This window comes from Semicossyphus pulcher, unplaced genomic scaffold (genome assembly GCF_022749685.1).
Source record: "Semicossyphus pulcher isolate SPU_LCO1_2020_fin unplaced genomic scaffold, fSemPul1.0.p SCAF_38, whole genome shotgun sequence".
Classification (NCBI taxonomy): Eukaryota; Metazoa; Chordata; class Actinopteri; order Labriformes; family Labridae; genus Semicossyphus; species Semicossyphus pulcher.
This window is the reverse complement of record NW_027211713.1, coordinates 468,211-494,176: the sequence shown is the minus strand read 5'-3', so window position 1 is coordinate 494,176 and position 25,966 is coordinate 468,211. Positions and strand designations below refer to the sequence as shown.

At 45.6% G+C, this 25,966-nt stretch overlaps 2 protein-coding genes across 2 annotated transcripts; one reads left to right on the top strand and one right to left on the bottom strand.

Annotated features, from left to right (window-relative positions):
* The first annotated feature begins 75 nt into the window (after positions 1-75).
* On the top strand, positions 76-13,182 carry ctsd (cathepsin D). The gene is made up of 9 exons (XM_069679257.1): positions 76-216; positions 1,795-1,951; positions 6,666-6,789; positions 6,876-6,994; positions 7,069-7,268; positions 7,433-7,555; positions 8,602-8,746; positions 11,086-11,184; positions 12,623-13,182. The coding sequence occupies exons 1-9, from the start codon at positions 155-157 to the stop codon at positions 12,782-12,784; spliced, it is 1,191 nt and encodes a 396-aa protein (XP_069535358.1). The 5' UTR covers positions 76-154; the 3' UTR covers positions 12,785-13,182.
* A 1,474-nt stretch (positions 13,183-14,656) lies between these two features.
* On the bottom strand, positions 14,657-20,122 carry cdhr5a (cadherin-related family member 5a). The gene is made up of 10 exons (XM_069679245.1): positions 20,114-20,122; positions 19,889-19,993; positions 19,599-19,784; positions 19,025-19,115; positions 18,152-18,249; positions 17,851-18,057; positions 16,938-17,051; positions 16,790-16,856; positions 16,192-16,352; positions 14,657-15,768 (listed from the first exon to the last, which is right to left on the bottom strand). Exons 1-10 carry the CDS (start codon positions 20,120-20,122, stop codon positions 15,175-15,177), a joined length of 1,632 nt encoding a protein of 543 aa, XP_069535346.1. The 3' UTR covers positions 14,657-15,174.
* Positions 20,123-25,966: the final 5,844 nt, after the last annotated feature.

The following is a 25,966-nucleotide window of genomic DNA, read 5'->3' as shown; positions in this document are numbered from 1 at the left end:
CAGCTCAAATATAAAAAAAAAAAAATCAGGAAGTGACGTCATGGCCGAGCGCTTCACGTGACGGTGGCTCGGCTCCTCGGTCAGCTGATAAAAGTCGGTTTAATAGCAAACAGTCGAAGTGCTTGGTCATTGTTGTTTCCAGGATCCTGTGAGGATGAGGGGTTTACTGCTGGTTTTTTTCGCGGGGTTTGCCCTCACGAGCGACGCGCTTATTCGGTAAGTAAAGAAGAAGAAGAAATATTAATGCGGAAGTTATTTTAAACATGACAACGGTTTAATTTGTGAACTAATGCTAGCTAACATGTAACTTACACTGTGTGGACTCTGTTAGATAACTGACAGAAAACGGTCTGTCAGCACATTTAGCGCAAAGTATCACCTGAAGGGTCGCTAAGGCTTTTGGCTAACAGCTAGCCACCTCAGCTACTTCAGTACCATGTATTCATTGAGCTAACGTTGGCTTGTTGTTATCTCCACTCCTCTCTATGTAACTGTCTGTAACGTTACATGTCTGGTCATGTGACATGTGTAAGTCATGGCCGCTGTGATCCTGTCACCTCTCTGCAGGAGGAGAGGTGTTTCCAGAAACCGCTTCTTGATTCAGCTTTTAAGTCATATTTACAACAGTTACAACCACATACTCGTGCAGAAGTTAAAGTATAAGACTTATTTACTGTGTGTGTACATTATAAAAAAATAAAAAAATATATAAAGTATAGAAGTGGTGCAGGAACTACACTACTACTTAAAAATACTTAAGTGTATAGCTGCATATTGTTACATTAAGACTGACAATGCTTAAATGTGTGCACTACTCATATTGTAACTGGTTGAAATCACTATGCCCATAAATATTAATGTGCGGTGTGAATGTGTCGGGTGTGAATACGACTATGTATCCTCTCGGATCCCCTGGAGGGAAGCAAGAAGGAAGTGAAAATACTTGGAGGTATTTTTGAGGTTCTTAACTGAAGCACTTTGGAACACTTTAAACAATGTGCAGAGTCAGAGTTTCTCTCCTGCAGCTCACACTGGACCAGACCGACCTGAAACCCTCACTGTGATCTGCTGTTCGAAACTTCTGTCTGGAAAAGTTAAAATCTAGGAATGTGCAACTCTTTCCTTTTTACACATTATGAACCAAATTAATAACAAAGCATATTTGGTGGATTCATTTATCATGCATTGCAGCACTCTGTTGTCACGTCTTTTATTTGTTTGCAGTGCGTTTGCTGTTGATGCATTTGTTTGGTGTTCTGCAGCGTGTCTCCATCGTTGTACTCGTTTTGGATTATTGTGCGTGTTTCTGAATTTGCAGCCTGTTTCTCTCTAAGGAAATCTTTTGGGCTGTTGAGCCGTGTTTGCCCTTGTCGGCAACTGTAGGAAACGTTGATGAAACCTGATGCAACTAGTTGCCACACTCTGTTGCCACATTATTAGGAACAAGCTCAAACTATCACTGATGAAATGAATCCAGACGGTTTTAATTTAAAGTTTGTGTTTAAACTTTTTGTTAACTGTACATTTCCTGTTATTTGGTGTTTCTGTTATTACTGGGTGTGTTTTGGTCTCACTCACAGCTGCTTTATGTCTCATTATATTGTGCAACATGCTGTGCAGATAAGATTGAAGTATGTGGGTCAAATCTTATCAGCACCGCCTCCAGTCTTCCATTGCATGTGTTCCCTATTATATTATTCAAATCCAAATAATAGCAGCTGTACGTGTTGATTCACAGATCTGTAACCAGGCTACAAATGGACTCCTGAATTATTCCTGTTTTCTTCCCTTCAGAATCCCCTTAAAGAAATTCCGTTCCATCAGACGTGAGCTGACGGACTCGGGGAAAAAAGCTGAGGAGCTGCTGGCCGACAAACACTCCCTGAAGTACAACTTTGGCTTCCCGTCCAGTGATGGACCCACTCCAGAAACCTTGAAGAACTACCTGGACGTAAGCATGGCTCTCTAAAAATCACTGACCTGTGGACTCTAAAGTCTTCACTTTCATTAGTGCACCACTGAGACGCTAAAAAGCCACAACAAAGGTCCCCTTGTGTTTGACCTGGTCTGTAAATCCTCCCAGCTGAACGTAGAGTCGGACCCTCCTGCACAGAGTAAATCCTCTGCACAGACCGAAACGCTGAGTCATTCTAGATTCTACAGTAATATCACCAATACTACCTGACTGCTGACTCAGTGTGTTCAGCTGACTGTGAAGCTGCCCCTCAGCTGACAGGAAGTTAGTTGGCTCTCGGTTTGACTTTAACATGTTGGACAGTCACCTTTAGCCTCGTGATGACATCGTCAGTCTTTGAGATTAAAGGGAGGACAAGAGCACAGAGACAAGTGACGTTAAACGTTAAAGTCTGCGATCATGTTGAGTGTGATCGATCAGTGTGCTCTAGCTTTGTTTACTTCAGGGAGTTTACCCATGTGGAAATTCTGACCAATCAGAGAGCAGTTTCCTCGCGCATCAAAACTTTTTGTCCGCTGGTGAAAGCTGCCGTGTGAACACAAACCAGACTTGAGGCAAAATGCAACTTTGTAACAATTTGGGCTTTGATTGGCCCAAGCGGACCGTTCAGCACAGTTTCCCAAAAGCCCAAACGGATGTGTCGCTTTACAGGTGGAACCTGCAAACCTTTGACTTTTTGGCTCAAAGTCACCACGATAAATCAATTAAAAATGTTTGGAGCTGAATCTCCTTTTGGTCGTTTAAAGTATTATTCGTTGCAGCTCTAGTTGAGCTACAATGAACCAGAATCTGCAATGATGCAGTGATATCACATGTTCTACTTTACACTGAGTCGGTCTAAGATAATCATCTCATCACTGCGTCGTCAAGATCCTTTGTTTTGTGATGCGAGAATGTGGAAACACTGTCATCTGAACATCACACCGTGGACGTCCGTCGGAGTCATTCATTCTAACATTATGTTAATTTATTAACATTATGTTATGTTATGTTATGTTATCTGATGTTGGCTGCAGAATGAACTTTGTAAAACGTGACCATTGATCAGCTGCCGACAGATAAATGTTCAAATTCACCAGAATTTAGATTTTAGTCCAGAAATGCCGCTTTACTGTTTCTAACGCCTCAAAGTGTTCTCCTTGATATTAGGCAGAAGCTCCATGCTTCAAACCTGGACCACAAACTATAAAGAGCTGAATACCACCGGAGGAAGATGAAATCGGATATCCTGTACTTTGAGCCGATCACTGACCACAGAATAAATCAGGCGTGAAGCTCTGATCAGAAACAGGAAGTAGTTTGACGCCTCAGTGACTCGAGTCTCTGTCGGTCACATGAACACGAAGTCGACTTCATTCTGTGCAGTAATCACTTGTTGTGTCAGGCTGTGGTGGTGAAAGTCTCACGAGTGATTTATGGACGTGTCTGAGTGTGTGACCTGCGTCCTGCTGACATTAGTGACACAAACAGCTGACAGGAGGCTGATCGACTGTTAGCCTGCTCTATCACACAGGCTGCTGTTCTTTGTACATGTGTAACTGCAGACTGGTTTAACATTCATCTGCAGCTGGTGTCACGGCTTGTTCGTCGGCTGGATCATCGCAGAGAGATTGTTTCAGATCAGTGTTTGTTTTACTGTTTCCAATAACCTGCAGATATAAGGGTTACAAACATAAGCACTCGTTTGAGATAATTGAAGTGATTCAGAGTTTAAGCACAAATCGAGCAGGAAGATTTATTTAATCATCAACTTGTTAGGGCCCGAGCACCGAAGGCGGTGCGAGGACCTCTTGAAATTGAAGGAATTATTATTCTTTCTTTCTTTGTTTGTTTGTTTGTTTCTGGTGCCAAATGAATCGCATATTTGGCGGCTTTAACATGCCCCAAAACTCATCAAATTTGGACTGTGCATCAGGTCTGGTGAAAAATTTGATATTTTGTGGGTTTCGCAGATGACTGTTGCAAAATGGCTCCATAGCGCCCCCTAGAAATTTTCAAAAACGCCTCCCCATAGAGGTTACTTTCACCTAGGTGTATGAAATTTGGTAAGCATATTGAACAGCCCAAGACGCACTAAAAAGCCTCTTGCACCCATACCTCAAACCAAACAGGAAGTCAGCCATTTTGCTTTGAATTTCAAAATAAGACGTGTTTTTGGCGATTTACAGGGGTCATACTTTAACGAACTCCTCCTAGGGACTTCCTCCCAGACTTTTCAAAGTCGCTGAGTTTATTGACAACACATTGAAGATTAAAAGTTATCAAAAGCTTGAGTTTTTGAGAATGGGCGTGGCCTTGGCTGGGGGTCAAAGTCTGATGTTTTTTGGGCAAAATGCCAAAAAATGAAAATCACTGTTACTCTCACATACAGTCTTCTATCCTCTTCATATTTCACATGTATGACAAGAATCCCAGCCCCAACACAATTACATGAAAATATTTCCCATCAGGCCTAGCGCCCGCTACTGGAAACAGGAAGTGACATGTTTTACTCTACAAGCCCCTCCTCCAAGGTGGTAAAACATATTAACCTCAAATTCATGTCAGGAAACTCTTAAGATCTTGATTAAGGTCTGTGAGAAAACTTGGTGAGGTTACAACAGAGGGCGTGACCCTGGCGGCGCCACGAATATAACCTTCGCCATGATGCCTCGCCATAACATTTAGGCTGCGATAACTCGCCTGTACTTCATCCTGTCTGCACCAAATTTCACATGCTTGATCAGAGTCCCGCCCTGAACAGATCTACACACTCCTTTTCTTACCAATCCTATAGCGCCACCCACTGGTGACAGCCTGTATCAACTCTCATATACATTGTCCAATCTCCACCAAATTTCACAGGTTTGATGAGGGTACTGCCCTGAACACATCTACATATACATTTTTCACTCAAAGTCATAGCGCCACCTACTGGGCAGAGCCAGTACTACCTCTCACATCCAATGTTATATCAGCTTCAAAATGTACATGCATGATTATAGTCTCGGCCTGAACAGGTCTACATATTAATCTTTCGCTCATAGTCATAGCGCCACCTACTGGGCAGAGCCTGAATAAACTCTCATATACATTGTCCAATCTCCTCCAAATTTCACAGGTTTGATGAGGGTACCGCCCTGAACACATCTACAGATACATTTTTCACTCATAGTCATAGCGCCACCTACTGGGCAGAGCCTGTATCAACTCTCATATACATTGTCCAATCTCCTCCAAATTTCACAGGTGTCATGAGGGTACTGCCCTGAACAGATCTCCATAGGATTTTGGGTGATGCTGATAGCACCACCTACTGGTGCACAGCCCCTGGCTGCAGCACATGCTGTGGCTCATTCACACTCTGCTGCTGCAGCACGCCCCAAGGCTGGCTCGTACCCCGTGACCGCGACACGCCCCAACGTGGCCACGGGTGCGAGGGCCCGTTCATCGCCGCTTGCGGCTTTAATTTAATTTTAATCCAGTTAAAGCAGATTTCTGTTGAAGTTTCTGTGTAACAGTGATCAGTGTGAAAACACTGTGAAGCTGAGTCCTCCCTATAGCTGCTGGTCTTTAAAGGAATCCACGACTCGTACTGATGTTCACCTTCATGTCTAATCTTCACAGAAGACAGTCAAACACCGTGAAAACTCCAAAACCAAGGAAGACTATTTCAGACATTTAGCATGGAATAAATAACGACAGTAAATTAACAATTTAAATAACTTAATATTTACCGTGTTCGCCTGGTAGACCAACAGAAATGCAAAATAAAAGACGGGATCAACAAGTGCCGCTTCCACCCGCCAGCTCTCAGTCTCTCCGGCGCTGCACCACGTCTGCGTGCAGCATGGTCACATGACCAACAACAAAACTTTATTGACCAGGACGAACATAACAAAGGACATTAACTAATACTGTATAATGCTTATATAATACTTTGACAGCAGTGAAATTAAATTCTTAAGGACTGCAACAAAGGTAAAATATTACAATAATCATTAAAGAGAAAAAGGGCTAAGTTTAGTCACTCTCGCCGTTGTCATGGCAACGTGTGAGGTTGGAGCAGCATCCGCTACACTCCCTCTGTGATGTGTTCACTGTCATCACGTAAAGTCGAGTGCTAGGGTTCTACACTTAATAAACCACAGATGGACAGTCCTAAGTGTTTCTGACGACCTCTAAAGCAGACGGCATATTTCTGTGTCATGATTTGGTTAAATATTATATTATTCTAAAAGTTATTTTTTTCAGTCGGCAAACAGAAAAACTACAAGCTCTGTGTTGTGATGAATTGTGGGTAAGAAAATGAGCATGACCTTATTTTGTTGAAGTTTTCAGAAAGTTCACCTGAGGCTCCCAAAGGACTACCTACCTCATGTACCTGCAGTCACATGATCGACTCTCAGCCCATCATATTAACACTGATGATGTTTTATTTTCAAAATAAGAGCGCACTGTGTGTGTCCGTTCAGTCCTTGTGTTCAGACGAGCTGGATGACATCAGCATTATTTAGTCTGAATGAGTCCAGAAACATTTAAAGTGCTCAGTTTCTCTCAGGGATTATCATAATCTCATTTCCTGTTAAACATCAGCTCACAGCTGTGTTCTCTCTGGTTTGTTTAGTCTTTCAAATCCGGTTAATCCCAACGAGCCTCCATGATTCCTGTTGTTATTGATAATCATTACATTCTGTTCTCTCCTGACCAGGCTCAGTACTACGGAGAGATCGGCCTGGGGACCCCCCCTCAGCCCTTCACCGTGGTGTTCGACACCGGCTCCTCCAACCTGTGGGTGCCCTCTGTCCACTGCTCCATCTTAGACATCGCCTGCTGTGAGTCTGATGAAGTGATCAGCAGCTGTAAACCAACACGTCTGTAGTTCAGTAAATCTAACGTCTTCATGCTCTGCTCCTCTCAGTGCTTCACCACAAGTACAACTCTGCCAAGTCCAGCACCTACGTGAAGAACGGCACCGCCTTCGCCATCCAGTATGGAACTGGCAGCTTGTCGGGCTACCTCAGCCAGGACACCTGCACAGTAAGAGCATCTCATCACAGTACACTTTAAATTCAGTGGGTTTGAATTCTCTAACTCCTCCTCTCTTGTTGCAGATCGGAGACCTCTCTGTGGAGAACCAGCTCTTCGGAGAAGCAATCAAGCAGCCGGGCGTGGCCTTCATCGCTGCCAAGTTTGATGGGATCCTCGGCATGGCGTACCCTCGTATCTCAGTGGACGGGGTCGCTCCGGTGTTTGACAACATCATGAGCCAGAAGAAGGTGGAGAAGAACGTCTTCTCCTTCTACCTCAACAGGTGGGAATGTGTAACCTGTGTAACCAGGAAAGCGTAACTTTGAATGCTTTGATGAATCAAAATTTCTTTCAAATCCATTTTTAACGAATATTTTAAAGCAGAGGACGAGAAAAGAGACCTCATCCTTTGATCCTTTGACTTTGAGTTTCTTCTTCTCTCCTCAGGAACCCGGACACGGAGCCTGGTGGTGAGCTGCTGCTGGGTGGAACAGACCCCAAATACTACAGTGGAGACTTCAACTACGTCAACATCACCCGCCAGGCCTACTGGCAGATCCACATGGACGGGTCAGTTTTCCAATAGCATAAATACAAAGATTCACTCCACGCACGGGTCATGGTGTTGTCCTCATCCTTGTGAGGGGGGGAGCACAGGTGTGAACCGCGTGAAGATGTGTAAAGATGATCAGTCAGCTGACGAAACGATGAAATCATTTATTCCACTTCACACATTTTCTGACCTCCGACATGAGGACTGTTTTTCTTTACTTGGAAATGTTTTGCCTTTGATTTGAAAATGCGAAATTTAAAGAGCTCGCTATCAGAGACATCAGCTGATCTCTGGGACGTCCACCACAGCATCTTTGATTTACTCACCATCTGTAAGACCAGTCCTTTCTGTGCAGCTTATACACAGTTTACATCTTATAGATCAGTGGTTCTCAACTGGTGGGTCGGGACCTAAAAGTGGGTCGCGGATGTGTGCTTGAAAAAAAGAAAAGTTGTGTCAAAAAGTGGTTGCTGCACTTTTATTTTGAAGGACATGGGCTTCCTATGACATGACAAGTGTAGTTTATTCACACTCCATGTATCCACTGATTTAGTAATCCCAGCTACAGTCACATTTACATTCTTGAAGTTTGTTGAGCCCCACAGTAGTTGCCTTTATGTCGCACTTTTTTAGCTTATTTCTGTTAGGCTGTTAATTGAATCAGTTGTAGAGGGAATATATTCTTCTTATGCAAACTGCACAAATTTTAATTAAATATATTTGACTGGTTAAAAAATTTGGGTCACAATTGGTCACTAAGGAGGTGGTGGTGGGTTCTGAGGCGAGACCAGTTGAGAAACACTGTTATAGATGTCATTTCATAATAATCCTCATGAAACCTTTTTATTTATGTTACAGTTTCACTTGGCTTTTGTCCAACTCTTTCTTTCCTTTGTTTTCTTTTTGCTTTTATTTTGAAGCTTGCGTCTGTTTTCATATGTGCTTCATAAAAACACTCGCCGGTCATAGTGAGGCTGTGTTTGTACTTCAAATACTGAAGTATGTGTGTTTGTGCGGTATATTAATGTGTGTGTGTGTGTGTGTGTGTGTGTGTGTGTTACAGGATGTCCGTGGGCCCTCAGCTGAGTCTGTGTACGAGCGGCTGTGAGGCCATCGTGGACACAGGGACGTCCCTGATCACCGGCCCCTCCGCTGAGGTCAGGAACCTACAGAAAGCCATCGGAGCCACTCCTCTCATCCAGGGAGAGGTGAGACGCACACACACACACACACACACACACACACACACACACACACACACACACACACACACACACACACACACACACACACACACACACACACACACACTGAATACACATAACATAGAGCGTGTTGCCCTTAAAGGATTGGTGATATATTTCATAGAAAGACCAAAGCGACTGAACGCACCTCCTTAAATACACGTCATGGATTTGAAGTGTTGCTTGACGTGTTTCCGTGTTATGTGGTACCGAATACTTTTGTGAAATCAAACTGAAATTCAGTTTTATACATTTTACTTCCAGTTTGTTGGTAGCCTCTTACCACTCTACGGCCCGCCGGCGGGCCGTCATGGCGATCACTGCAACATTTGCATATGTGCTACGATGCTTACTTTATGTTGTCACTCATGTGTCACATCATTAGAAAGCTAAGATTCTCAAGATTCTATTGATATTAACCATTAAAAGATCCAATCACCACAGCGGGTGCAATTAACGCCAACAATACATAAACAATTACTAAATTGCCGTAACTCACCGATGAAGGCTCGCTGTATTCCACTGATGCATATTATTTTCATGAATTCCCTCCTGGTACATTGCTAAAGGTCCAGATGATATAATCCAGTGAAGTATTTAGTCCAAAAGCATTATTCCATCAATAAGTATCCACGGATCGCCGTTCGTCGTTACTAATCAGCCGTCAGAAATGCCTCATTTCCCCGTGTATTTACTGTAATAAATTCATATACCGCTCCGTTCCGATATCAAAATGGAGGCGAGCTTCTTAGCGTTCTATAGAGGTCTTATTTGAACCAATAGGAGCTTCCATTACTGATTCTCAGCTTACAGTAGCCAACGAGAGTCGGCGTTGAAGGAAGGTGCCTGTTCCTCTTTGACTGAAGGCAGAGCCGGCCAAATGCAACTTAACAAAGTGTGATTGACATCAGCTGAAAGCCAATGAAATTCTGAACACGGCAATATATGATGTGTCTGGGTAACTGTAGATGCAAGCTGAGGAGGGGGGAGCGTAAAGGGAGAAGTGGTGAGGCTGAGCTGGCTGCGTCTGTGCGTAAACAGAGAGACCCGTCTTAGAGCCGTTGTTTTGGACTGTAGACCCTCAAAGTAATGATTATATTGTATAACTTACACATATATATTTATATTACTTTATATTTATAAATAAATAGCCCTTATTTAGAGTTATGAATGCATATTTTGTCATTCGCTTTCCCGTGTGTTTTCCCTGTGCGTCTGCTGACCTGCAGGTGTTTGTGTGTGTGATATAACATATATTAATTTATATTATTATAAATAAGCCTTAGTTTGAGTTACGAATGCGTTTTGTCCGCTGCGGTGCAGGCAAAGTGCAGTGAAGTGCTCGTCCTGGGACGTGCCGTTGTGCTTTGATCTCGCTCTGACTCTTCTAATGGCTGCCATGTTGCCAACAGGCTGTGAATTTGCATACAGAGGAGGGGGGCTAGTGGGGGGCTGTTATAATGACGTTACCAAGGACCTGTAAAAAGTTGATTTTATAAATAGATGTGTACCTGTGTGTGCATGTAGATATGTCAATAGTTTTCTGTGTGTTACTTTGTATATAAACTTCTAGCACTTGTTTTGACTCTTTTATATGCACAAGTTTAGTTTCAAAAGGATAAAAGTGCACTAAAAAGTTGTTTATGCTTCAATAGTTCTGTGTCAGAAGTACTGACAGTGAATCTGGGATATGAATATGAATATGGGATAGGGTACCTCTAAGTGTCACCTTTCATTAGAGCCCCGAACCATGTCTGTAGCTTGAAGCATTCAAAAGTTAGTCATTTTATCCTCAGTATGTGGCCTTGGTTAGCATGGGTCCTTTGGAGTCTCCAAGTGGTCCATTTTGGAAACGCATGGACCAACCTTAAGAATAACACAAAATATTAATGTGTTTACAGCTGTTTTTCTAATCTACTTTGGACTGAGACAAGTTTACAACTTTGGCTAGGGCTAGGGCCCTCCCCCCTTTCCAGGTCATACCTGTCAGTGTGATCCTCTGCAGGCTTTTTTTTGCAAAGAAAAATTCAGGTGACAATAAAAATGTCAAATTTCTGTGTTGTTCCAATTTAAATAACTCAATGCCAGTAGCACTGACAGTGATTCTGACTGTTTGAGGAGGAAATTCAGAGTCTTACCTTTCAAACAAGCCCACACCCATGCATGTACCCCAAGTGATTCAAAAACAGACCTTTATTTACTTTTTTAATGCTTTAGGCGTTTTAGCCGAAAATGCCCCGAGTGATAAGATGATGAATTAAAATGAGCTGTGTATTGAGCTGTGACCTCTGCTCTTGTTTCAGTACATGGTGAGCTGCGATAAGGTCCCGTCTCTGCCCATCATCACCTTTAAGATCGGGGGGCAGTCTTACTCTCTGACTGGAGAGCAGTACGTCCTCAAGGTGAGACTGTGTACATGTTTGTCATCCAGCAGGGGGCGACAGAGTCAGCTCCTGCAGGGACAATACAGCTCTGTGACTGTGTGGAGTCATAACAAACCAACAAGTGCAGCTTTGTTTGATTCAGTGAAGTCAGAAGGAGGCTGATGTCTGTCTGAGGAGAGACGGCGCACAACATAGACCTGAGATTAACAAACATGGATCCAACACTGCTCTGTCTCTGATTTAGGTTCTACCTGCAGGTTTAGGTTCTACCTGCAGGTCTGTGTTCTACCTGCAGGTTTAGGTTCTACCTGAAGATTTAGGTTCTACCTGCAGGTTTAGGTTCTACCTGAAGATTTAGGTTCTACCTGCAGGTCTGTGTTCTACCTGCAGGTTTAGGTTCTACCTGAAGATTTAGGTTCTACCTGCAGGTTTAGGTTCTACCTGAAGATTTAGGTTCTACCTGCAGGTCTGTGTTCTACCTGCAGGTCTGTGTTCTACCTGCAGGTTTAGGTTCTACCTGAAGATTTAGGTTCTACCTGCAGGTCTGTGTTCTACCTGCAGGTTTAGGTTCTACCTGAAGATTTAGGTTCTACCTGCAGGTCTGTGTTCTACCTGCAGGTTTAGGTTCTACCTGAAGATTTAGGTTCTACCTGCAGGTCTGTGTTCTACCTGCAGGTTTAGGTTCTACCTGCAGGTTTAGGTTCTACCTGCAGGTCTGTGTTCTACCTGCAGGTTTAGGTTCTACCTGAAGATTTAGGTTCTACCTGCAGGTTTAGGTTCTACCTGCAGGTCTGTGTTCTACCTGCAGGTTTAGGTTCTACCTGAAGATTTAGGTTCTACCTGCAGGTCTGTGTTCTACCTGCAGGTTTAGGTTCTACCTGAAGATTTAGGTTCTACCTGCAGGTTTAGGTTCTACCTGAAGATTTAGGTTCTACCTGCAGGTCTGTGTTCTACCTGCAGGTTTAGGTTCTACCTGAAGATTTAGGTTCTACCTGCAGGTTTAGGTTCTACCTGAAGATTTAGGTTCTACCTGCAGGTCTGTGTTCTACCTGCAGGTCTGTGTTCTACCTGCAGGTTTAGGTTCTACCTGAAGATTTAGGTTCTACCTGCAGGTCTGTGTTCTACCTGCAGGTTTAGGTTCTACCTGAAGATTTAGGTTCTACCTGCAGGTCTGTGTTCTACCTGCAGGTTTAGGTTCTACCTGAAGATTTAGGTTCTACCTGCAGGTCTGTGTTCTACCTGCAGGTCTGTGTTCTACCTGCAGGTTTAGGTTCTACCTGCAGGTTTAGGTTCTACCTGAAGATTTAGGTTCTACCTGCAGGTTTAGGTTCTACCTGCAGGTCTGTGTTCTACCTGCAGGTTTAGGTTCTACCTGCAGGTTTAGGTTCTACCTGCAGGTCTGTGTTCTACCTGCAGATTTAGTGTCTGACTGTGCGTGTGTCTCCTTGTTATCCAGGTGACTCAGGCAGGAAAGACCATCTGTCTGAGCGGCTTCATGGGTCTGGACATCCCCGCCCCCGCTGGGCCCCTGTGGATTCTGGGAGATGTATTCATTGGGCAGTACTACACTGTCTTTGATCGGGACAACAACAGGGTCGGCTTTGCCAAGTCCAAATAAGCACATCCTGCACAGGAGCAACACGATCAAGTACGAAGCTAACAGTTTTAGGGAGAGAATCTGCGCTGCACGCTTTCTGTTGCTTTCCAATCAAACCGTATTTAGCGATAGGTTTTGTGTAGAGCCTTCATGCACTGATCTGAAGAGTGTACGATTTCCAGCAGACTGAATGAGACAGGTGGAGGTTTCATGTGTCATGTGACAGGTGTAAATGATGAGGGATCAGATGTTCGTATCGGTACGTTCACTTTAACATCTACGTGATCTCTCTTGTTTTTAATCAGGGATTGTTTTAAACAGAACTTTAAATTTGCATTTTAGGAGACGTTGTTCTACTACTGACTGGTGATGAGATGTGTCTTAATGTGATCGGCCTCAATAAACACTTTTTAAAAGAATCTGGATTTTCTGTCTTTAATGAAAATATTTACCACCTCCCCTCCCTTCAGGTATGTCGAAGAAAACCCCAAAGTTTTCATTTTAGGGGGTTGGACATCAATGAAAATGTTCTTGTGAGTATTATAACCCAAACAAGCTAAAAAGACTCCACTCATTCATCTTTTCACTCCTGTAACACTCAGAGGACGGACACACGATGAACCAAAGAGACATCTCTTTTTACCACACGTATTGCTTGTAAAACCTCCTGCCTTCATTACCCACAATTCCCCAGCTGATGTTTGTCACAGATTCAGGTGTGATATGCAAAATAAAACTACAGCCAGTCAGCTTAGCGTAGTAGCTAGCCTGGAAACGATACAAAGCAGCAAAGTTCTGTCTTAGGAAATCCACCTTCCAGCTACTCTCAAACTCGTCGTCTCTGTTTAATCCGCAAAAGGTAAACATGGTGGTTTAATCAGGTGTTTCCTGTCACTATTTCACGCTGATGACGGCGAGTCGCACTGACCTCAGTCTCTGCTGTTAGTTATGGAACTGTCCTTTAAACATCACATTTCCCACAGGGCGAACATGTGTGCTGAAAAATGAACTGTCCAACGAGCCGATCCCCAAACTCAACAAATCATTCCAAACTTTATTATTTCATCTAAAATCGACATGAATCACTTTAATGTACAAAAACTAAACTTAACATCGTACTCATCGTAAAATAAGTCCCTCACTAACGTGCTCAGTAAAACACAGACCACATGGAAACGTCCCCTCAGCGCTTCAGTGGTCAGTACATTACATCATTTCAAAACAAAATCTGGTTGAGTTTAGTGAAGCTCGAACAGGAAGTGAGCGGAGGAGGAGACAGGTGTTAGTTAGGTGCTGCCCCCCCCGCCTGACTGCAGGTGATGTAACATACTGACACTTACATTGTGAATTTCATGTCCTATAAATGTTTAAAACATTCCTGAAAAAGCATTTTATTACGTTTAAAACCACAGAAAAAGATGTTTTATTTTGAGCTCTAAGTGTTAAATACTGAACACCTGATGGTTCTGTGCTGCGTAATAAACCAAAACATCAGATCATTTAAAATCATCCTTACATTAATGAACCAAACAATATACTTTAAATAAGATTACTGCTGATTTTCTGTTAATTACATTTTGTCAAATGTCAAAGGGATTAGGAATTACTTTTTCTACTTTTGGAACAAAACCCAGAAGTTGTAGTTTCACCTGGTGACAGACGAGCGTTTAACACGAGCGTCTCAGAACGAACACATGAAATGTTATATCACATGACCACTGGCGTACAAGGGGCATGCACTCCACGATGGGCCGAGGAAGCAGCTTTAATCTCTTCCCTCCCGCGCATGTAGGCAGCAGTAGCTTTATTTAGTGCACAATCTAACTGCGCAGCAGCAGCAGCAGCAAAGGTCTCAGTTTCTGGCCACACACTCTGAGACAGAGCCCCGGGGATGTCGAACGGACACGCGGTCAGCAGGCTGTCGAACGTCTCTGTTTTGGAGGCTCAAACGCCAGAGCAGGTTTAAACGTTGTGCTATAAGAAAAACATGGGCGTGGAAGTAGCTTGTAGGTGCAGACACTTGTGGGTAGTGATACCTCCATGGGTCATGTTTCAAACCGTAAGCTGTGTTCGTCCCGCAGCTTCCTGTTTGCTGCCTGTATTCTGTGACTGTGTTTAGTCCGCTCAGACTGTTTAAGAAACAATGTTCTGATTAGTTCAGTGAGAACAAAATATTACCAAAACAAATGAAGTAGAAAAATAAGAGCTTTTGTGAAGCAGAATCGTGGCGGTGTAAGTGTGACAGAACACTCAGTAACTCTCACAGTATAAAAATCATCTGTCCTCCAGGTTTAGGAGTTCATCCAGAGAGGGTGACGTGTCTCTCCGGCCTGCTGAGACCTCCTGCAGGACGCCGTCTACAGACACAAAACAGCTCAGTTTTCTCCCAGTTTGACCTTTGACCCCTGCTGTCAGCCCTCCTGCTCCTCACCCAGCCTCTCTGTCTCTGAGCTGTTGTTTCCATGTTCCCGCTCCTCGCCGGGCTCTGTGTTCTGGTTTTCCTGCCCCCCCTCAGACTCTCTGAGCGGGGCCGCTGGGTCCCTGACGACCCCCTCCATCTCCACCTCCAGCTCCTCCTGCGTCTCCTCCTCTACCCGGCCCACAGAGTCCGGGATGATCTCCACCTCGATGTCGGAGGAGTCCTCGCTCTCCTTGAACCACACGGTCTTCTGTCCCTCCCTCCTCCTTTGCTTGTTGAGGATGGACCTGGTCCCATAGTCGTCACCGTCCCCCCGGCCCCTCCTGGACGCCCTCGCTGACGGGCTCCCGGCGGGGACGTGGTTGTCGTAGACGCCGCAGGAAGAGCAGTGGCGGTTCCGTCTCTCCAGGGGGATGACCCGGCCTCGTGGCTGGGGGAAGGTGCTCCTCCTTGGGATGGCGTTGTTCCAGCGCCGGGCCCCCCCGCGGCTCGGGTCGCCCTCAGTCTGGAAGCCGTCGTTGGTGTACTGAAGGGAGTCCCTGTGACCGGAGCGGGGCTGCTCCGACTTCAGGCAGGGGCCCAGACACTGCAGGCAGAGAGACGGCTGGGTTAACACAGCTGAGATCAAGCAGGAGGTGATTAGCTTAGCTTAGCATAAAGACTGGGCGCTGGGGGAAACCGCTAGCTTGGCTCGATCCTCAGTTTAAAAATGTGTCCATCAACACGACTGAAGCTCGACAGTAACACACAGATATGAGACACTGTTGGTCTGAGAGGTGACGCTGCAGCTCATTTATTGATGTTGCATTTCTTCAACAAAGCCAGGTTCTTTCCCTCTGTCTCCAGTCTTTATGCTAAGCTAGGCTAATCACCTCCTGGCTTTAGCCCCACTGATTTATGCACACATATGAGAGTGGTCGTGTTTCAGGAAGTGTGTTTAAATGCTCGCCGTGATGTTCGGATGTTTCAGCTGAAACTCTTCACATATTAAAAATGAACACACACTGACCTCACAGATTTTGTCCATGCCAGCGTTTCCCTTCCACAGGCGGGAAATCAGGAAGCCAATCACGATGAGGCAGAGGACGAGCAGAGCCGCCATGACCAGGCCGAGGAGCGCCATGTCGCCGGGTCGATACCCGACGTTAGAGGGAGACGGGATGGCCACCGCTGAAGGACAGGTGAGAGAGTCAGGGTTACATCACATCATCAGTAGGATCATTACCCTGCTCATGCAGGTTTGTAAATATGACAGCAGTCGGGCTATTTAAAGGTGTGAAAGTTTAGTATTTAACCTTTTGCTTGTACATGATGGTAAACGTGTTGACAGTGATTAACAGAAGTTACAAACGCTCACACATAAAGTCTGTGATTCAGGTTCAGTCATTTTGGGCTGCTCACAGCAGATTATAACAAACGTTACTCAAACAGGGGGAAATAGTGCACTTCTTGGGGACTATTTAAAGCAGCGGATGGATACACGTGGTGTTCTTGTGAGCATTTGGTGTGTCTTTAAAGGATAGAAGATAAATGAGGCTCGTTTCAGATACACGTACCGTCTGTCTCTGCTGCTGCTCATTCTAATGTTGTGTCAGTGTTAAACTCACCTGGTATGACCTGAACAGAGAGGGCGGCTGTTCCAAACTCTCCTGTCGTCGTGTCCACGGCTCTGAGCTGCAGGCAGGAGACGGATCAAAGTTTTACAGCTGAAGAAGTTTCATTAATGTGAGCAGACATGTTTTATTGTTCAGTCACCTGCAGAGCGAACGACTCCGTCTTCACCACTCTCTTCAGGATCACAAAACCGTCTGACGTCACGTTGACGTAGCTGCTGTACTGAACCTCGTACTTCATGTCAGGGTTCACGCCCTGACACACACACACACACACACACACACACACACAGAAACGCAATAAGAACAGGGCAAAGAGAAGCATCCTGGGATGTGTGCTCGTGCTGATCTAACCTGGTGTTTGTGTTGTGAGAGGCGTTGACAGGTTGTTTCTCTGGAGTAATCACCTGTCTCTCTACTGTTTCATGTTCACCACATCACCTGTCTGGTGCTGCACAGTCAGAACGCACTTCTTCTGTCTGGCTTTGTTTCCTAATAACAGCAGCCTGTAGCTGTTAGCTTAGCTCACTGACTCGTACATCAGTAAAACTATGAAGCACAGAAGCTTCCTTTAAAGCCCCTTCACACACACTACCTGACATCGTGCTGCTGGGCTGCATGTGTGAACAGTGTGTCTGACCAGGACTGTCAGTAGACTTCTTCCTGTCAGACACTGTGTGTGAAGGTGTGTGAACGCAGCAGGAACATTCACACAGCCAGTGGGCGGAGTCTCTCTGCTTTATCCTCTTCCCTGCTCCCTCAGGTGATACATGTTGGAGTGAACAACAGTGACATGACTGAGACTCCTCCTCCTCCTACTGCATGATCTACCCAGACTCCGCCCCCTCACCTATACCTAACATATGAGTATTTCAAGTTGTGAGAGCGTCCAACACAAACAACCTCCTGCTGCGTGAGACATGAGATGTGTGAAAGGAGTTTAAATCATTAACACTCTGTTAGCTCTGTTTTTGGGCTCCTCCTGAGGAAACATCTGTCTCTGTAGCTCTGAGACGAGAAGATGAAGCTTTCTAACTGCAGATAAAGATCCTCACCGCAGCGAAGTCCTCGTCGCGCGCTCGGACCCTGAAGGGCCGGTTGGTGCTGCGGTCTCGGAGGATCATGCTCTCAGGGACCGAGTTGCTGTAGATGAATCCTTCATATCTCTCCTTCTCGAAGCGAGGAGGGTTCCTGCTCTTCTTCATCACCTCAACGGTGACCTGCGTCACTGCGAACTGATCCCTGTTGGTCACCTGAGACGCCTGATGGACCCAGAGAGACAAGGTACAACCGAGAAGATCCAAGAGTTTGCTATGTCTCCATCCAACAACATCAGAGAGAAAGAGGTGATTTTACCAGAACGGTGAGCGTGATGGGGCCCACGATGTCAGCGGCTTTAGTCATGCTGATGTTTCCTGTGTCCTCGTCTATCTGGAAAATATTCCCTTCATTTCCTGATGATGAAAGAAAAGACAGTAAAACTCTGAGACGACATCCAGAAGGACATTATATATGTATATATGTGTATATATATATTTATATATATATGTATATATATATAGTTCATACAGTGTTTATAAAGTGGTAAAGGAGGAGCAGAGGAAGAGTCCGGTTCTGTCCTGGACTGTCCTCTGGACTCCAGAGAGGAGGTGGGTGAGAGGAGGATGTCAGCTGACCCCTGTCATGGACACCCCCCCCCGCATGAGGCTGTGGGGGCCGAGTAAATTTCCCCTCTGGAGGTTCAGTAAAGCTCGTCTCGTCTCATCATCTTATCTTATCTCGTCTCCTCTTATCAGGGAGGTGTTACCTGCCACAGTCCTGTGCGTTTCCTGTCTCTCTCTCTCCTGTGCTCTCCAGGTGTGGCTCTCTATCTGTGCAGCAGGTGACTGAGCTCACCTGTGCCCACTTACCAAACAAGGAGAGTATAAAGAGCAGCAGAAGGCAGACAGGGCCAGACGGCCATCTGTGTGTGTGTGTCTGACCTCAGCCTGTGTTTCTGCTCTCTACAGCTTCTTTGTTGTAGTTTGTAGTTTAGTTCAAAGTGTTTGAAAGGACAGAGAGAGAGATCGGCTTCTCTTTGTTTCTGCTGGAAGATCATTTGTGTTCAGGTTTGATCACATGACTCGCACTGCTTCACAACAGCTGATTGTTGATCTTCTAGCTGAACCCACAAACAAAGTCCAGAAACATGTCGTGTGAAACAACAAATCAGATCAAAGGTGTTCAGACCTCTGAGGATCCTGTAGCTGATCTGCTCGCTCCGGTTCTTGTCTCCGTCCTTGGCGAACACCGGACCGGGCTCCAGGACTAACGGCCCCTCCTGTGGACTCAAACCAGTGCATGTGTAAACCAGTGCATGTGTAAACCAGTGCATGTGTAAACCTGTGCATGTGTAAACCAGTGCATGTGTAAACCAGTGCATGTGTAAACCAGTGCATGTGTAAATCAGTGCATGTGTAAACCTGTGCATGTGTAAACCAGTGCATGTGTAAACCTGTGCATGTGTAAACCTGTGCATGTGTAAACCTGTGCATGTGTAAACCTGTGCATGTGTAAACCTGTGCATGTGTAAACCAGTGCATGTGTAAACCAGTGCATGTGTAAACCTGTGCATGTGTAAACCTGTGCATGTGTAAATCAGTGCATGTGTAAACCAGTATAATAAACCTAAGATAGAACTTAATGAATCCTGGAGGTGATGATCGACCTGATTCTGCCTCTCTGTGTTACAGATATTATCGTGAAACTCTCCCTCTGATGCTCCCGTGGTGTAACTGAAGCCCTGAGGTGGATCACGTCTCACCTCCTTCTCGGTCAGGTTGACTCGTCCTCTGTAGCCGCCGCTCACACAGAGCTTGGCGGTTCCTAAGTTTGTCCTCAGACACGGCTGAAACCACGGCGGCCGGTTATCTACGTCCTTCACCAGCACCGTGATGGAGGCCACGGAGGTGAAGAAGGGCTCGTCGGAGGCCGAACCGTTAAACGTGTCCTGGAACATACAACACATTTCATAGGTCATAGGTCATAGGTCATAGGTCAAAGGTCGGAGGGAAGCAGCTTCAGGGATAATGTTATCACCAATTTTCTCTGTACCTGCACGTGTAACACCAGAGAGATCTTCTGCACCACGTCGTAGTCCAGGATGCTTTTAACCAGGATCTTTGGAGAGTTGATGTTTTCCAGGCGGAAGTACTTCTCCTTTAACGGACAAAGAAAAGCCTCACACACAGGTGCTCCACAGACACATCACAGGTACGATCAGTCACACTTACACAGCATCATTTTAAAACAAAGGTGCAACAGGTTAAAACATTTCACCACTAACATCAGTTAGTGTGATGTACATGTGAGATATATGTAACAGCCAATATATCCTTAAGCTGAAGTCATTCATACTGTTCTATCTGCAGCTGCGGTCACGTGACCAGCTGCGGTCACGTGACTACAGTCCAGCTGCGGTCACGTGACAACAGTCCAGCTGCGGTCACGTGACCAGCTGCGGTCACGTGACTACAGTCCAGCTGCGGTCACGTGACAACAGTCCAGCTGCGGTCACGTGACAACAGTCCAGCTGCGGTCACGTGACACGTTCTTACTGTGGCAGACTCCAGGCGGTAGTACAGCGGCTCTGAGTCGACATCTGTCGCTTCGATCACTCCGACACTGGAGTTCACTGCAGTCAGCTGCAGGAGACAAACTCAGAGTCAGCATCATGAACACATGAACACATGAACACATGCAGCCCTGATGTGACTCTCCTCACCTCGTTCACCTCCAGGAGGAAGTGGTTCTGTGCAAAGTTCGGAGGGTTGTCGTTCACGTTTTCAACCAGAACTTCCACAGACTCGTTCACCTGGAGGAGAGAGAGCAGGCAGCCGGCCAATCAGAGACAATCTCACAGGTGATTACATCGTTTAGTATTTGTTGATGCACAAAATGTTTTTCCAGCCGATGTCGATAATTATCTGCTCGTCATGGCCAATACCGATAATCAATAACCTGGAGTAAATGCAGATCTGAGATGAGAGCGGCTGATGTGATGAGTAAAGATGGAGGATTTAATGATTGACAGCTCTCTGAAAGATGTACTTCAGATTTCAATCATGTGTTGGTCAGAGCGCCCCCTGCAGGACGCTCAGTGACACAAACACGTTGGTGTGTTCTCTGGTGCATGAAGAATATTCATGAGTTAATGATGTGACGATATCCGCCTGATGTGTCGCGTGCTGAACAGTGTGGCTGCACTTTAAGCTCCTCTCTGACACACTGTGATGATGTGCTGAAGGTGTCTCACTCACAGAGCTCGATCCGGTTCTGCTGCACTGCACCCACACCACCAGAGCCGCACTGGACACCGACTACAGGAACACACACACACACACACACACACACACACACACACAGACTTCATGTAACAGCTGTGTGATGATGAGGATGATGAAGGTACTTGTCTCTGTTTGTCAGTCAAAGCTGGTTTCTTTTTCATTCTGTCCCAAAGTGAGCGTCTGATACGAAAACAAACAAAGACGAGCGATGAAAGTTAAACTACAGTTACTGAGCAGAGCGTGCAGCCGGCTCGCTGCGCTCTCTCTCACAGGGGAAGTGATGTCATATATTTATTATTACATTTGATTGAGTTTCACTTCTGATTTCTCAGTTTACATTTGTTAATCAGGTGCATCTATTTGTCTTTCAGACCAGCTTCAGGAAGTGATCACAGCTGGGCTGGGCCCTGATTGGCTCTCTGACAGACACTATCACTGAAATCTGTCCAATCAGGTCTGTTCATTTGATCTGTCACAAGTGTTCTGTAATAATCTGATCTATATTCAGACTCCAGTGTTCCTGAGCTCCTGAGCTTCAGTCACCTCGTAGTCGAGTCCCTTCTTCACCATCAGAGCGTCTCCTCTCAGGTAGAACAGATCTTCAGGGTTCACTGAGACCGTCAGCGTCACATCACTGCTGGAGATGATTTTCACCACCTGCACGTCGGCCGTGTTGTTTTCAGGGACCGACACGGGACCAGGAGGAACCGTGCACACTGAGGGAGGAGATATCAGAATATGGAGAGAAGAAGAGTCTAAGTCTACATCAGGTCTGCAGAATCAAGTGCAAAATCCAGGATAACCCTCTAGCAACAGCCCTGTTAGCTTAGCTTAGCTTAGCACGAAGGCTGTAAACTCACCAAAAAGCTGACAAGCTAACGTGTGATATCTCGTCTCTTTAAGCTGCACATGAATCCATCTTCAGAGTTCACGTCAAATCTCTAATCTCTGTCTGTGCTGCTGTTTCCTCTGCTGACTACAAATCCCACAAGACTTAAATGAAGCCTTTGAAACCAGTCTGTCCTTTCAGCACTGGTTCCCAACATAAGGGTCAGGGGCCACATTGGGCCCCATAAGCTGAGGGGAGGATGATTGAGAGGAAGGAGACAGAGAAAGAGTATCTCAGTTGCACAAAGGTTAAGCTCTCTGACTGTGTTAAATTCCTGCTGTGAAGCTGTGGATTCTTCGACCTGCAGGCCTCTGAACATCCTTTAATCCAACGTGAGAAAGAAAAGTCACTGATTCTACAGAGGAATCAGGAGGAGGAGGAGGAGGAGGAGGAGGAGGAGGAACACCGTGACACTCAGCAGCCTCGTCCTCACTCCTTCATCCCCCCATCAGACACTGATAGTCCCCCCACACACTCGTCCTGTACTCACGTCTCTCAGCCAAGCAGAGTGAACAGAAGCAGACGGAGACGAGCCCTCCGAGGAGAACGTCCACAGGTTTGATCCTCAGCTTCAGCTCCATGTCCGGAGCTCGGGCGCAGACACAGATGAAGTGTTGGAGGAGGACGAGGAGCGCTGGTACCAGCTGGTACTGGGCCACATAAAGAGCCTCTGTGCTGCTGCAGAGTGGGAGGCGACTACAGTCCCCACGTCTGTGACTTCATCTGACGGACACAGCAGAGGACTCCAGCCTCCCACTGAAATACCTGCATCTGTTTGAGCCCTGGTGCATCATGGGAGGAATCCAGCAGAGGAATGTTGACAGCTGGAAACTTTCTCACACGGATGAAATAATCAGCAGGTCTGAACACGGAGGTCACAGGACAGAGGGAACAGATATTATTACAGATGAGAAAAAGGAGGAAACACGAGTGAACAAACAGCCGACGTGGACGTGGAGGGTCGGGGTCGTCGGGACCTTGGACAGGTTTTGGGATTAAGTGTTCATATAATGAATAAAAGTATGACATAAGTCATGTGATCAGACAGCTTCATGTGTTTGAAAGGATTATCCTGTGAAAACATCCACGAACGTGCGTTTATTTATCTTCTTCCTCTGTGACATAAACACATCAGTGAGTCACACTGTTACACACACACACACACACACACACACACACACATCGTCCTGCTACGTCCCCGCCCAGTCTTAGACTGTTAAAAAAAGCAACGTCTCCTCATGTACAGGAAGCTGTTCTACGGAAGCCCTGAGCAGACACACGTACATGTTATTTCCTGTGATAACGAGTAATCTCAGTTATTTCCTCGACATCTCAACTTCTGTATCTCGTAATCGCAGGCATGTTTCTAACCACAGACGTGCAGCGTGTTTATAACCACAGACGTGCAGCGTGTTTATAAACACAGACGTGCAGCGTGTTTATAAACACAGACGTGCAGAGTGTTTATAACCACAGACGTGCAGCGTGTTTATAATCACAGACGTGCAGAGTGTTTATAACCACAGACGTGCAGCGTGTTTATAAACACAGACGTGCAGCGTGTTTATAAACACAGACGTGCAGAGTGTTTATAACCACAGACGTGCAGCGTGTTTATAATCACAGACGTGCAGAGTGTTTATAACCACAGACGTGCAGCGTGTTTATAAACACAGACGTGCAGCGTGTTTATAATCACAGACGTGCAGAGTGTTTATAACCACAGACGTGCAGCGTGTTTATAAACACAGACGTGCAGCGTGTTTATAAACACAGACGTGCAGAGTGTTTATAACCACAGACGTGCAGCGTGTTTCTAACCACAGACGTGCAGCGTGTTTATAATCACAGACGTGCAGAGTGTTTATAAACACAGACGTGCAGCGTGTTTATAATCACAGACGTGCAGAGTGTTTATATCCACAGACGTGCAGCGTGTTTATAACCACAGACGTGCAGCGTGTTTATAACCACAGACGTGCAGCGTGTTTATAACCACAGACGTGCAGCGTGTTTATAACCACAGACGTGCAGCGTGTTTATATCCACAGACGTGCAGCGTGTTTATAACCACAGACGTGCAGCGTGTTTATATTTCACAGACGTGCAGCGTGTTTATAACCACAGACGTGCAGCGTGTTTATAATCACAGACGTGCAGCGTGTTTATAACCACAGACGTGCAGCGTGTTTATAATCACAGACGTGCAGCGTGTTTATAACCACAGACGTGCAGCGTGTTTATAATCACAGACGTGCAGCGTGTTTATAACCACAGACGTGCAGCGTGTTTATAACCACAGACGTGCAGCGTGTTTATATTTCACAGACGTGCAGCGTGTTTATAATCACAGACGTGCAGCGTGTTTATATCCACAGACGTGCAGCGTGTTTATAACCACAGACGTGCAGCGTGTTTATAATCACAGACGTGCAGCGTGTTTATATCCACAGACGTGCAGCGTGTTTATAACCACAGACGTGCAGCGTGTTTATATTTCACAGACGTGCAGCGTGTTTATAACCACAGACGTGCAGCGTGTTTATAATCACAGACGTGCAGCGTGTTTATAACCACAGACGTGCAGCGTGTTTATAACCACAGACGTGCAGCGTGTTTATAACCACAGACGTGCAGAGTGTTTATAACCACAGACGTGCAGCGTGTTTATAAACACAGACGTGCAGCGTGTTTATAATCACAGACGTGCAGAGTGTTTCTTTAATTGAACATGTTCCTCCTCTGCTCCCCACACTGATGGGACGACAGACAGTCACACTGGCACTAACAGGGACACATGACGGCTTATGTGTGGACAAGGCACCGCTGTACACAAACACACACGCACACACACACACACACACACACACACACACACCCTCCTCTGTGTGGGAACAACAGGCTCACATTCATGATGAAGATCATACATCATGTTTACATGCAGAGACGCTCCTCACTCTGAACACACACACACACACACACACACACACACACACACACACACACACACACACACACACACACACACTCGCTCTCTCTCTGTGCTGCTTCCACATCTGGCCACCAGGAGGCGCCTCAGCTCTGAGGATCACTGTGTAAGCTTTAAGCTTTCAACATAACTTTACTGAACAAAGCAGGAGGATTGTAGCAGCTGCAGAGGACGACGACGAATAAACAGAAGGAGAATTAAAGAAGATCACAGAGAACGGACATCAGAGACTGTAAAACAACTGAGTGTTAATAATAAAAAGCTAAATGATAGTAAACTTTCCAAAAATATCTCAAAAAGTTTAGATGGATAATAATATAAAAATCTAGACTAAAGACACTTTAAGCAGGAGCAGAGGTACAGTATTTCAGACAGGATGAGATGAATGAATGAATTATAAGTCCAGGGACACAGGACTGACTGCATGTTCCACACTGTGTTTAAACAGGATCAAACTATTGTTTTAAAGATCAGAATGAAGATCATTATGAAAAGTTACAGACACAGAACATAATCCTGCTCGCAGATCCTCACAAACGTCGATTTTACAATCTGGATTTATACTTATAACTTCTGTTAATCATAACGGTGAGCAGCACAGGGGACAGTCCCGTCTCCCTTCCTGTTCACTCTCTACACTTCGGACTTCAGGTTCCAGTCACAGTCCTGTCACCTGCAGAAGTGTTCGGACGACTCTGCCATCGTGGGCTGTATCAGCAGGGATCAGGAGGCCGAGTACACGAGTGTGCTGGACAGGTTCGTGGAGTGCTGTGGACTAAACCACCTACAACTCAACATCACAAACACAAAGGAGCTGGTGGTGGACTTTAGGAGGCGAAGGACCGGTCCAAATCCAGTCAGCATCAACGGAGCAGAGGTGGACATCGTGGACGAGCACAAGTACCTGGGCGTCCACATCGACAATAAACTGGACTAAAAACACAGATGCTGTTTACAGGAAAGGTCAG

What these genes read in the sequence shown, in the direction of transcription:
- cdhr5a (XM_069679245.1), bottom strand. An exon ending in CAGCTACAGGATCCTCAGAG is followed by an intron (nt 18,250 to 19,024) that starts GTCTGAACACCT and finishes TTTCATCATCAG; the next exon opens with GAAATGAAGGGAATATTTTC. An exon ending in CCATCACGCTCACCGTTCTG is followed by an intron (nt 18,058 to 18,151) that starts GTAAAATCACCT and finishes TGGGTCCATCAG; the next exon opens with GCGTCTCAGGTGACCAACAG.
- ctsd (XM_069679257.1), top strand. Translation starts at nt 155, where the DNA reads ATGAGGGGTTTACTGCTGGTTTTTTTCGCGGGGTTTGCCCTCACGAGC. An exon ending in CCTTGAAGAACTACCTGGAC is followed by an intron (nt 1,952 to 6,665) that starts GTAAGCATGGCT and finishes TCTCCTGACCAG; the next exon opens with GCTCAGTACTACGGAGAGAT. An exon ending in TGGCAGATCCACATGGACGG is followed by an intron (nt 7,556 to 8,601) that starts GTCAGTTTTCCA and finishes TGTGTGTTACAG; the next exon opens with GATGTCCGTGGGCCCTCAGC.